At 39.7% G+C, this 13,248-nt stretch overlaps 2 protein-coding genes across 3 annotated transcripts in view; one reads left to right on the top strand and one right to left on the bottom strand.

Annotated features, from left to right (window-relative positions):
• KLHL2 (kelch like family member 2) overlaps positions 1-13,248 on the bottom strand; it is a 113,087-nt gene that overhangs the window by 32,448 nt on the left and 67,391 nt on the right. The gene's annotated exons all lie outside the window — the stretch shown is intronic.
• GK3 (glycerol kinase 3) lies at positions 7,881-12,428 on the top strand. Its single transcript, XM_015139451.3, has one exon. The coding sequence runs from the start codon at positions 9,674-9,676 to the stop codon at positions 11,435-11,437; it is 1,764 nt and encodes a 587-aa protein (XP_014994937.1). The 5' UTR covers positions 7,881-9,673; the 3' UTR covers positions 11,438-12,428.

Raw genomic sequence — 13,248 nt, 5'->3', positions numbered from 1 at the left:
TTCAAATTAAAAGTAACTTTCATTGTGAACATATACATGTTTTTAAATACTTCCAATTCTCAAATACTTTTATTTTCTATTGGAACAATCCCTCCTCCTTAGAAAAATTTTTAAGTATTGGTATCTAATGTTTACATTCTTATATTGAGCTTTCTTTGGAAAGGATGTGGTTAATATACCTGGAGCATTACTAAAATATAGAGAGCACTATTTGGCAACATCTGGAGTAAATTAGTTTACTTTAGGGCCTACCTTTCTTCTATTTATATTAACTGTATATTTCTTCAAGTGTTCTACAGCATTAACTGATAGGCAATTTAATGAGATTGTTGCTTGTAACATACTTCACACAGTCAGGAAGCACTAGATGACTGGCAAAATCACTCTAAGATATGCATGGAAAATTCTATAGGAAGAAAGGCAAGAAAGCTAGTGCAGCTCACGTTATTTTATATGTTCTTGATGCAAATAAATCACTATCAGTCTCTCTGGTGCTTAGTTCATGACAGTAAATGCTCTTATACTACCACTAGCACTAATAAAAATGATATAACATGAACATTCCTTCCCTGGCCTCAAGCCACAAAACCACAAAGATCAAAGTTTAAAAAAAAAAAAAAAAGCAACAACCCTATTATGAAACAGTATGCTATTTCACACTGCTGGTGGGAGTATAAATCAGCACAATCTCTACAGAGAGCAATTTTGAAATCTCATCCTACAATATACTTGATCACTCATGATATGACACATTCTGAGTTATTCACTGTAGCATTGTTTTTAACAATTACAAAAGAGAGTTCATCAGGTAGACACTAGTTTAAAACATAATATATCCATACAGTGGAATATTCTGCATCTGTAAAAATGAACAAGGAAGCCCATAATATGAAAAAAGCTTTAGGAAATACTGTCAGCTTAGAAAGGAAGCAGGACAGATGTGGGAACACATTTTTTCAGTGGCTAGATTGTTTGTTCTATGAACCATGTGAAAGGATTACTTATTCTCTCCATGCAAGAACACAAAACAAAACCGAGAAACTAATAATAGTGATTATCTTTAGGGGGAAGAGAAATGAGGAAAAAAGGTAAAAGGATGACTCTTTCAAGGTATACCTTTCAAACACTTTTAAATCCTCACGTATATGGTAAAATGATCTTTGACAAGAGTGCCAAGACCACTCAATGGGAAAAGAACAATCTCTTCAACAAGTTGTGCTGAGAAAACTAGACATCCACATGGAAAAGAGTGAAGGTGGATATACACCATACACAAAAATTAATTCAAAATGGACTAAGGATCTAAATGTAAGACTCAAAACTATAAAATTCCTAGAAGTAAACACAGGGGGAAAGCTTTGTGACACTGGATTTGTCAATGATTTCTTGGAAATGACACTAAAAGCTCAGGCAACAAAGATGAATGGGACTACATCAAACTTAAAAGTTCAGTGAATCAAAGGACACAATAAAGTAAAAAGGCAACCTATAGAAGAGAAGGAAATATTTGTAAGTCATGTATCTGACAAAGAATTAATATCCAGAATATAAAAATATCTCCTACAACTCAACAACAAAAATCAAATAACCCAATCTAAAAATGAGCAAAGAACTAGAATAAAGGTTTCTCCAAAGATGATATACAAATTGCCAATAAGCATATGAAAAGATGACAGATGTTCAATATCACTAATCATCAGAGAAAATACAACTCAAAACCACAATGAGATATTACCCCACACCCATTAGGGTGGCTACTACAAAACAAACAAACCAACCAGAAAATAACGGTTGTTGGCAAAGATGTGAAGATACTAGAAACCTTGTGCACTGTTGGTAAGATTATAAAATAATGCAACTATTATTTTAAAAAGCATGGAGGTTACTCAAAAAAAAAAAAACATGGAGCTTACTCAAAAAATTAAAAAATTAAAAGTTGGATCATACTACCATATGATCCAACAATCCCACTTTGTTGTATATATCCAAAAGAATGAAAAGCAGAGTCTTGACGACATATCTGTACACCCATGTTCACAGAAGCATGACTCACAATAGCAAGAGGCAGAAGCAGGTATCCACTGATAAACAAATGAATAAGTGAAATTGGTATAAACATATACTATATATACATACAATTCCTTAAGAAGGAAGGAAATCCTGTCACAATGCAACATGGATGAAGCTCGAGAATACTATGCTAAGTGTGGTGAGCCAGTCACAAAAATTTAAAAATACTGTAAGATTCCACTTATATGAGGTATCTAAAGGAATCAAATTTATAGAAACAGGAAGTGTTTCCATACTTGCCAGGGACTAGTGGAAAGTGGAAAAGATAAGTTGTTTAAAAGGTACAGGGTTTCAGTTTCGCAAAATGAAGACATCCTAGAGATCTGTTTCACAACAAAGCAAATACTTACACATAACACTACTGAATGGAACACTTAAAATGGCTAAGTTGGTAAATTTCAGGTTATACATTCTTTACCACAAATATTTTTAAAAGTTTATAACCATTTGAAAACATTGGTGATGAAAATTAAAAAACAAAAACAAAAACAAAACAAGCAACTAGATCCAACTACTCTCCTTCCCCAGTGAGAAAGGAAGTGTTGCTATAGACAGTAAATGCGTGTCACTGTCTTGACTTCAGTGGACAAATACGTGCTCTGCTAAAAAAGAAAGATCACTGGGTTAACATCCCTACGTTTGGCCGCTGTCCTACCTTGTCAGCCTCCACACAAGACTTCTCAAGAGCACATCTTAATACTGAAGCCTCTGCGTGCTGATGCACACTCACATCTTTATGTTATGGCATAGCCTCTGGCTCAATTTTACCTTGAAACAGTTCTTTGGAAGTCTTTTTCTTGATATTAGTCCTTCTCGACCTCTCTGCTGATTTTAACCTTAATGGCCTTCTCTACTGGTTAGGATTATATATATTTTTCTGCCTTTCTGACTAGTCAATCTGCCTCCTTTACCTCCCCTAAAATAGGTATTACTATGGTCCTGCCTGCCTTGAGCCTACTTTTGATTCTCCACTTGTTCTGTCTTAACTATCTCATGTACATTACTGTCCACAGTTATCTTTATTACCCTAACATTGTTGCTCCCAGATCCAACCTCTCCCTCAAACCCCAAAGTTTGAATTTCTAGCGGTCTGTTAGTCTCCATATGAAGATGATCTAATCGTCACGGCTCTTTTAAACAAGACAGAGCCACCCACACACCATGAAACCAGTACCACATACAGGCAGTCCTCTAAAACCCTCACATTAATTACTACCTTGGGCCACTTACCTTGGCCTGTTTTGAGCTCTATGGTCTGACTTTTCATCATTGTGCATTTTTCCACTGATGCTGTGCTTCACTCTTTGGCCTGATACTTGATAAAGATTCTCTATGTCTGTTGATATTCCTCTCAACATAAATCAAGTGCTTCCTCTGGCCAAGCTGTCTTTGGCTACTGTTAAACATCTTGCCCAATCTGAGAACCTTTCAATTGATACTGCACTTCACTGCTGGCTCTCCCTCAAGCAAACAAGACGAGGATATACCTATGTTTCAAACCGTCTCAGTGCCCTTCTCCAGACACCTATTGGACCTCCCGTGTTCCCTTTGTGTCCTAATGGCTACACTCTGATTCTAAGGCTGAATGAGCTCTTAGTCACAGTCATTCTCGCCTCCCTCCCTCTCTTTTATTATCTGATAAAAACAATAAAATTTACCACCTTAATCATTTTTAAGTGTAAAGTTTAACAGTGTCAAGTATATCCACACTGGGCCAGGCACGGCAGCTCAGGCCTGTAATCCCAGGACTTTGGGAGGCCGAGGCAAGTGGAACACCTGAGGTCAAGAGTTCGATACCAGCCTGGCCAACATGTTGAAACCCCGTCTCTACTAAAAATACAAAAATTAGCCAGGGATAGTGGCATGAGCCTGTAATCCCAGCTACTTGGGAGGCTGAGGCAGGAGAATTGCTTGAACCCAGGAGGCGGACGTTGCAGTAAGCCGAGGTTGTACCACTGCACTCTAGCCTAGGGAACAAGAACAAAACTCCATCTCAAAAAAAGTAGTATAGTCACATTGTTATGAAAAAGATCTAACATTTTCATCTTGCAAATATGAAATTCATTAAATAACTACCCTTTCCCTCGTCATCTCACTCTTTTTTTAACATCTAATGTGAATTGTTTCATAAACCGTTAATTCTTCCTCAGTAATGTCATAAAAATAGTAAGATTTAGTGGTATAAGGGATCTGAAAGGTCACCTGACACAGCTTCTGTAATATGTATGTGTAACCTTAAAAAGTTTCACAGTAAATGGTTATCTAGCTATAGTTTACATACATCAACAGATGGCAAGACAGTCATATCATCTTTGAACACTGATAAAGTTTGGCTCTGTGTCCCCATCCAAATCTCATCTTGTAACTCCCATAATTCCCATGTGTTGTGGGAGGGACCCAGTGGGAGATGACTGAATTACGGGGGCAAGTCTTTCTTGTGCTGTTCTCATGACAGTGAATGGGTTTCACAAGATCTGATTATTTTAAAAATGGGACTTTCCTTGCATAAGCTCTGTTTGCCTGCTGCCATCCATGTAAGATGGGACTTGCTTCTCCTTACCTTCGACCATGATTGTGAGGCCTACCCAGCCATGTGGAACTGTTAAGTCCAATAAACCGCTTTCTTTTGTAAATTGCCCAGTCTCAGATATGTCTTTATCAGCAGTGTGAAAGTGAACTAGTACAGTAAATTGGTACCAGTAGAGTGGAGTGCTGCAGAAAAGATACCCAGAAATGTGGAAGACTTTGGAACTGGGTAACAGGCAGAGGTTGGAACAGTTTAGAGAGCTCAGAAGAAGATGACAGAAAAATGTGAGAAAGTCTAGAAGTCCCTACAGATTTGTTGAATGGCTTTGACAAAAATGCAGATAATGATACCGACAATGAAATCCAGGCTGAGGTGGTGTCATATGGAGATGAGAAACTTGTTGGGAAATGGAGCAAAGGTGACTCTTGTTACGTTTTAGCAAAAAGACTGGAGGCACTTTGTCCCTGCCCTAGAGAACTGTGGAACTCTGAACTTAAGAGAGATGATTTAGGGTATCTGGTGGAAGACATTTCTAAGCAGCAAAGCATTCAAGAGGTGAGTTAGGTGCTGTTAAAGGCATTCAGTTTCAAAAGGGAAACAGAGCATAAAAGTTTGGAAAATTTGCAGCCTGACAATATGACAGAAAAGAAAATCCCATTTTCTGAGGCAAAAGTCAAGACAGCTGCAGAAATTTGCAAGGAGCCAACTGTTAATCACCAAAACAATGGGGGAAAATGTCTCCAGGGCATGTCAGAAGCCTTTGCAGCAGCTCCTTCTATCACAGTTCCAGAGGCCTAGAAGGGTCCCTGTGCTGTGTGCAGCCTAAGGACTTGGTGCCCTGTGTCCCAGCCACTCCAGCCATGGCTGAAAGAGGCCAACATAGAGTTCAGGTCGTGGCTTCCAAGGATGCAAGCCTCAAGCCTTGGCAGCTTCCATGTGGTATTGAGCCTGTGAGTACACAGAAGTCAAGAATTGAGGTTTGGTAACCTCCACCTCGATTTCAGATGTATGAAAATGCCTGTATGTCCAGGCAGAAGTTTGCTGCAGCGGCAGGGTCCTCATGGAGAACCTCTGCTAGGGCAGTGCAGAAGGGAAATGTGGGGTCAGAGCCTTCGCACAGAGTCCCTACTGGGGCACTGCCTAGTGGAGCTGTGAGAAGAGGGCCACCATCCTCCAGAACTCAGAATGGGAGATTCACTGACAGCCTGCACCATGTGCCTGGAAAAGCCGCAGACACTCAACACCAGTCCCTGAAGGCAGCTGGGAGGTAGGAGCTGCCCAAGACCGTGGGAACCTACCTCTTGCATCAGTGTCACCTGGATGTGAGACACGGCGTCAAAGGAGATCATTTTGGGGCTTTAAGATGTGACTGCTCCACTGCATTTTAGACCTGCATGGGGCCTGTAGCCCCTTTGTTTTGGCCAGTTTCTCCCATTTGGAATGGCTGTATTTACCCAATGCTTGTATCCCCATTGTATCTAAGAAGTAACTAACTTGCCTTTGATTTTACAGGCTCATAGGTGAAAGGGACTTGACTTATCTGGGATGAGACTTTGGACTGTGGACCTCTGAGTTAATGCTGAAATGAGTTAAGACTTTGGGGGACTGTTGGGAAGGCATAATTGGTTTTGAAATGTGAAGATATGAGATTTGGGAGGGGCCAGAGGTGGAGTGATATAGTTTGGTTCTGTGTCTCCACCAAATCACATCTTGCAGCTCCCATAATTCCCATGTGTTGTGGGAGGGACCCAGTGGAAGATGACTGAATTTTGGGGGTGGGTCTTTCCCATGCTCTTCTCGTGATAGTGAATGGGTATCATGAGATCTGATGGTTTTAAAAATGGGAGCTTCCTTGTACAAGCTCTTTTTGCCTGCTGCCATCCACGTAAGACATGACTTGCTCCTCTTTGCCTTTCACCATGATTGTGAGGTCTCCCCATCCATGTGGAACTGTTAAGTCCAATAAACCTCTTTCTTTTGTAAATTGCCCAGTCTCGGGTATGTCTTTATCAGCAGCACAGAAACGGACTAACACAACCACTTACTATTAGAAGCTCTTCTGTACGTTGCTCTAAAATCTTTTTCACTTTTATGTTATAACACTGATAATTCTGCCACCACAATAAACAGAACAAGATTAATTCAATTCCTCAAAATCTTAGAGGATTATATTTTCCCAAATTATCTTTCAATGGTCTGTACAATCCTATGTCCTTCAACCACTCCTTGTACAACATGATTTGGGGTCTTCATCATCACCCTCGCTATAAATTCAGGGCTCTAGTGCATCAGTCTCTCTCAAAACACTGAACCTAAAAATAAACTCACTTTCATAGCTAGGAACTGGACAGAACAGAATAGGATAATCACCTTACACCTTTCTGGATACAATTACATAATTGATTCTCATTGAATATACCATCAACTAAAAGCCTAACATGTTTGCATTCGTTTGGTTAATAAAAGCCTAACACAACACAGCCAAAGTGAAAAATTCTTCCTTTTCAGAGAATGAATTCTTTTTCAGCCTACTGTATCTCAGTAAGGTACAGTAAAAATCAGCAGCTACTGCACACTGGCTATAAATATGCATACACTAAAATGTACCTACAAAGAATTTACCTACACTGTAATGCTAAAAGGCAGGTCATCTCAGAGTGTAATCCGTTTCCTCCACTTATGCTCAGAGTTAGTTCCCATATCTATGATCCTGCTTCATTCACCTCCTCTCTATGTTCATTACCCTAGTTCTAACCCTATTACCAACCTCAATTATTGCTTCCAAACCTTTCACCCACATATTCACTGGACATCTTGTTATGGATCACAGCTTGTGACATTAGTAATTTACCTTCAGTAGTTCACCACTGGCCACTGAATAAAGCCCAACACAGTTATACTGACGTTTAATCATCGGTTTCTTCTCTCTGAACAAATACCATAATTGCAATAGGGCACAATTCCCAGTAGTAAAGACTATGCCATCAATATGCTATACACGTTAAACACATAAACTACACACATATAATGTGTATATATATGCATCCTTCCATACATGTATATGGAATATACATTTCATTCCTCCCATAATGAACATATATGCTCATTACTCTCTAGAGCAACTGAACTTTTCTGTTTCCCACCAGGAAATAAAATAAGCTAATCATGAAATGAAAGACAGTCCCTAGAATTTGCCATACCAGGTCAAGAGAGAGCATCAGGGCCTGGCGCGGTGGCTCACGCCTGTAATCCCAGCACTTCGGGAGGCCAAGGCGGGTGGATAACGCGGTCAGGAGATCGAGACCATCCTGGCTAACACGGTGAAAACCTATCTTTACTAAAAATACAAAAAATTAGCCAGGCGTGGTGGTGGGTGCCTGTAGTCCCAGCTACTGGGGAGGCTGAGGCAGGAGAATGGCAAGAACCCAGGAGGCGGCGCTCGCAGTGAGCAAGATCTTGCCACTGCACTCCAGCCTGGGTGATGGAGCGAGACTCCGTCTCAAAAAAAAAAAAGAGAGAGCATCAGGTTAGGACCCTCATCCCAAATAAGTGTAATAAAATCAACAATATAAGTCCCAAGTCTTATTTGTTCTGTTTTATATCCTGTAACAAGGTACAAAGTACCCTTTGTATTTGATTTCTAAATGCCAAGCACCTTTCTGAACAAAATTAAAATGCCATGATGGGTCTCCATAATTCCTCTATACTCAATGCAGAGTCCCATTTGAGAAGTGAGGACAAAAGTATGAATAACAATAGTATCTTAGATCCATAAGCAGCTCATCCCTAACAGACAAAGTGTTTTTGGGAAAATAGACATATCTCTGGTCTTCATTTTCCTAATTAATAAAATGACAGTGTTGGACTAGATAACTGCTAAGATTTCCTATAACATTAATACTCTGTGATTCTTTGACTTTCAACACTATTAATCTTTAGGAGAAAAAAATCATATATGTCTCCAGCAGTTCTATTAACATGAGGCAGTTTTAATGAAACCTGAAAACAGTTAACTCAGGTAAGCCAGAAAAAAAACCTGTCAACAAGGCACAGCAGAGACTGTATGTCGTTTACTAAGGAATAAAAATGACCATAATGAATGCATGAATATACAAATAATTAACTCTTTCAAGAAGCATCATTTGAGTTGGCATGACTTCAGCTAAAAAGTGCTGGTATCAAGTGCTTTCGCAGTTCTCCAAAGGAAGAATCTTCTGTTATCAGTAAATTAACATTGCAATAGACCCTTGAATAATCAGCATCTATTCTTTGGCATGCATATCCCATGGCTAAAGCTAGTAATACTACTATTAAAACCACTCACTCAACACAAATTTCTTTCAAGAGGGCAGTATTCAAATCATGAGCTTATTCTAACCGATGTTTATTCCAAGCAGTGATTCCTAGCCTAAATTATAGAAAGGTGGGCAAATGATTGAAGTAAATTTTCTGTAGAAGAAACTATTATAAAAACTGGTTTTACAGAGAATAACGCATATTCCAAATATACTTAATTAGGGTGTGAGTTTATTGTTACTGGACTATAAAGTTAGATTATAAGCAAGGGTTAAATTGTATTGAGCCTGTTATCTATCACCCACAACAGTGTGGGCAATGCCAGGCACATAAAGAGGACAGGTTTGAAATGACTGACTACTGGGTCTGGGCTGAACGGCCAAGAGTTGGCTGGAAGAACAAGCGCCAAAGAGCACAGATTTATGAAGAAATACAAGAGAATGAAAAGGCACACATGTAGTCCAAACCAAGGTGGAAACCCCAGAGTTCTAAATACCAGAAAGATCCAACAGACCCTGGAACTGTAGTCTAAGGTGATGAATGGGTTTGTGGGGGGGGGGGGGAAGATGAGGGTTACAAGGAGCTATGAAGGAGTCTCACGTGACCCAACAATATAGATTCTGAAGGCGTTGATGGCAGAAGAAACAAAATACACAGGGAAAGAAAATCTCAGTGTTAAATCCAGAAGTATGCCCGGAAGCCAAGACAGAAAATGAGCTGCAGAGAGAACGCAGTAGCCCGCCAGCCAGCCAGTAAAGAAGTGAGGCTGGTTCAGCGGGCATGCGCGGCCTCGCTCTTCGGACTCGTCACCCGCCCCTCCCCCTCGCGCCGCCGTCACCCAGGAAACCGGCCGCAATCGCCGGCGGACATGAAGCTGGTCTCATGGCAGCCTCCAAGAAGGCAGTTTGGGGGCCATTGGTGGGGGCGGTGGACCAGGGCACCAGTTCGACACGCTTTTTGGTTTTCAATTCAAAAACAGCTGAACTACTTAGTCATCATCAAGTGGAAATAAAACAAGAGTTCCCAAGAGAAGGATGGGTGGAACAGGACCCTAAGGAAATTCTACATTCTGTCTATGAGTGTATAGAGAAAACATGTGAGAAACTTGGACAGCTCAATATTGATATTTCCAACATAAAAGCTATCGGTGTCAGCAACCAGAGGGAAACCACTGTAGTCTGGGACAAGATAACTGGAGAGCCTCTCTACAATGCTGTGGTGTGGCTTGATCTAAGAACCCAGTCTACCGTCGAGAGTCTTAGTAAAAGAATTCCAGGAAATAATAACTTTGTCAAGTCCAAGACAGGCCTTCCACTTAGCACTTACTTCAGTGCAGTGAAACTTCATTGGCTCCTTGACAATGTGAGAAAAGTTCAAAAGGCTGTTGAAGACAAACGAGCTCTTTTTGGGACTATTGATTCATGGCTTATTTGGAGCTTGACAGGAGGCGTCAGTGGAGGTGTCCACTGTACAGATGTCACAAATGCAAGTAGGACTATGCTTTTCAACATTCATTCTTTGGAATGGGATAAACAACTCTGCGATTTTTTTGGAATTCCAATGGAAATTCTTCCAAATGTCCGGAGTTCTTCTGAGATCTATGGCCTAATGAAAGCTGGGGCCTTGGAAGGTGTGCCGATATCTGGGTGTTTAGGGGACCAGTCTGCTGCATTGGTGGGACAAATGTGCTTCCAGATTGGAGAAGCCAAAAATACGTATGGAACAGGATGTTTCTTACTATGCAATACAGGCCATAAGTGTGTATTTTCTGATCATGGCCTTCTCACCACAGTGGCTTACAAACTTGGCAGAGACAAACCGGTATATTATGCTTTGGAAGGTTCTGTAGCTATAGCTGGTGCTGTTGTTCGCTGGCTAAGAGACAATCTTGGAATTATAAAGACCTCAGAAGAAATTGAAAAACTTGCTAAAGAAGTAGGTACTTCTTATGGATGCTACTTCGTCCCAGCATTTTCGGGGTTATATGCACCTTATTGGGAGCCCAGCGCAAGAGGGATAATCTGTGGACTCACTCAGTTCACCAACAAATGCCATATTGCTTTTGCTGCATTAGAAGCTGTTTGTTTCCAAACTCGAGAGATTTTGGATGCCATGAATCGAGACTGTGGAATTCCACTCAGTCATTTGCAGGTAGATGGAGGAATGACCAGCAACAAAATTCTTATGCAGCTACAAGCAGACATTCTGTGTATTCCAGTAGTGAAGCCCTCGATGCCCGAAACCACTGCACTGGGTGCTGCCATGGCGGCAGGGGCTGCAGAAGGAGTCAACGTATGGAGTCTTGAACCCGAAGATTTGTCTGCCGTCACAATGGAGCGGTTTGAACCTCAGATTAATGCTGAGGAAAGTGAAATTCGTTATTCTACATGGAAGAAAGCTGTGATGAAGTCAATGGGTTGGGTTACAACTCAATCTCCAGAAAGTGGTGACCCTAGTATCTTCTGTAGTCTGCCCTTGGGCTTCTTTATAGTGAGTAGCATGATAATGTTAATTGGAGCAAGGTACATCTCAGGTGTTCCGTAAAACCTACCAACTCATGGATTCCCAAGATGCGAGCTTTTCACATAATGAAAGAACCCAGCAATTCTGTCTCTTAATGTGATGACACTATTCATAGACTTTGATTTTATTTATTAGCTACTTGCTGCATGACCCTCCAAGTAGACCTGTGGCTTAAAATAAAGAAAATGCAGCAAAAAGAATGCTATAGAAACATTTGGTGTTTTTGTTGTTGTTGTTGTTGTTGTTGTTTAACATCCACAGTTAAGGTTGGGCCAGCTACCTTTGGGGCTGACCCCCTCCACTGCCATAACATCCTGCTCCTCTAAGATGTAGGATGAATTCGGATCCTCACCATTGGAATCTTCCATCAAACAGACTCAAACACTGTTGGATCAGGATTTGAGTCTCTGCATGACATATACTTGATTAAAAGGTTATTAGTAACCTGTTAAAAATGAGCAGCTCTTTGCTTTTAACAGACACCCCAAAAGTCTTCTTTTCATAGTCTTCTTTTTCATAGTAGAAGATGGCAACACTTTCACTGAATGTTTGAATAGAAACCTCTACTAAATTATTAAAATTGACATTTAGTGTTCTCACAGCTTGGATATTTTTCTGAAAATTATTTGCCAAAACTGAAATCCTTCAGACATTTTCCATGGTCCCACTAATTATAATGACTTTCTGTCTGGATCTTAAAGGAAAGGATACTTTCTTTTTTCTTCCATCTTTCCTTTATATATTTTTTACTTTGTATGTATAACATACATGCCTATATATTTTATACACTGAGGGTAGCCCATTTATAAATTAAGAGCACATTATATTCAGAAGGTTCTAACAAGGCTGGTCTTAAGTGAACCACTATATATATAAATATGTTGGAAAACAACTGTATACATTTTTGGGCAACAGTTATGCATATTTACCAGGATAATTTTTTTCTTAAAGAGCCAACATTTAAAATTTGTTTTATGTCCATAAAAGAAAATATACTTTATTGTGACTTCAACTATATTTCTTATCCCTTACATTTTTATTTAATTGTCTTAGCTTTAAAAAAGAAGAAAATGTGGACTACTACGGTAAATATTGTTTTCAAACACAAGCAATAATTCAAATAGTTATTTTTCTTTTGAATTAATTTTAGACATATTTTGGATCCTATTGAGGGGATAAGAGGATGTCAAAAGAGTTAAATACCTAAGTAGAAAAAAAATATAGAAATAAAGCCAAGAATCTCTTTCAGTTCAAATGTTATCAATTGTTAATAAGAAATTGCTATCTGGGATGAAAGAATTATCTCTGCTTAGTATCTCATTATAACTGAAAAAAGGTTTATCATTACAAATGCCTTCCAATGAAACCAAGAATTTCTCAACATATTTAATGTCACATATTATAAGTTACCTAATCTAGCTTCTTAACGTCAATTTTTAAAAATATCTTAAAATTAATTTGTTTTGTAGTGAACAGTGAAAAAAAAAAAAAAAAAAAAAAAGTGAGGCTGATGGCAGTGAGAGAGCAATGGTCTGGAAGTGGTACCCTTCCACCTAGGTTCCCAGTGAGCTGTGGGTAGCGATCCCTTCAAGAAGTCTGCCCACGACATACAGGTTTGGGGGAAACACAAAGTTTCATTTACGACAAAGACAGAGGAGACACACATGAAAACAGTTGCGCATATAAAAAAGTTTGATCATTTTATAGGCCTAGTGGAAAGGACAGAAGCAGGACAGTGAGGGGTGCCTGAACAGGCCTGGGTAAAGTAGTTACTACTGCCTAGGGCCTGGGATATAAACTAATAACAGGGTTAAGAGCCAAAGAATGGAAAA

This window comes from Macaca mulatta, chromosome 5 (genome assembly GCF_049350105.2).
Source record: "Macaca mulatta isolate MMU2019108-1 chromosome 5, T2T-MMU8v2.0, whole genome shotgun sequence".
NCBI classification, from domain to species: domain Eukaryota; kingdom Metazoa; phylum Chordata; class Mammalia; order Primates; family Cercopithecidae; genus Macaca; species Macaca mulatta.
The sequence above is the reverse complement of the archived record's forward strand: the minus strand, read 5'-3'. Positions and strand labels throughout refer to the sequence as shown.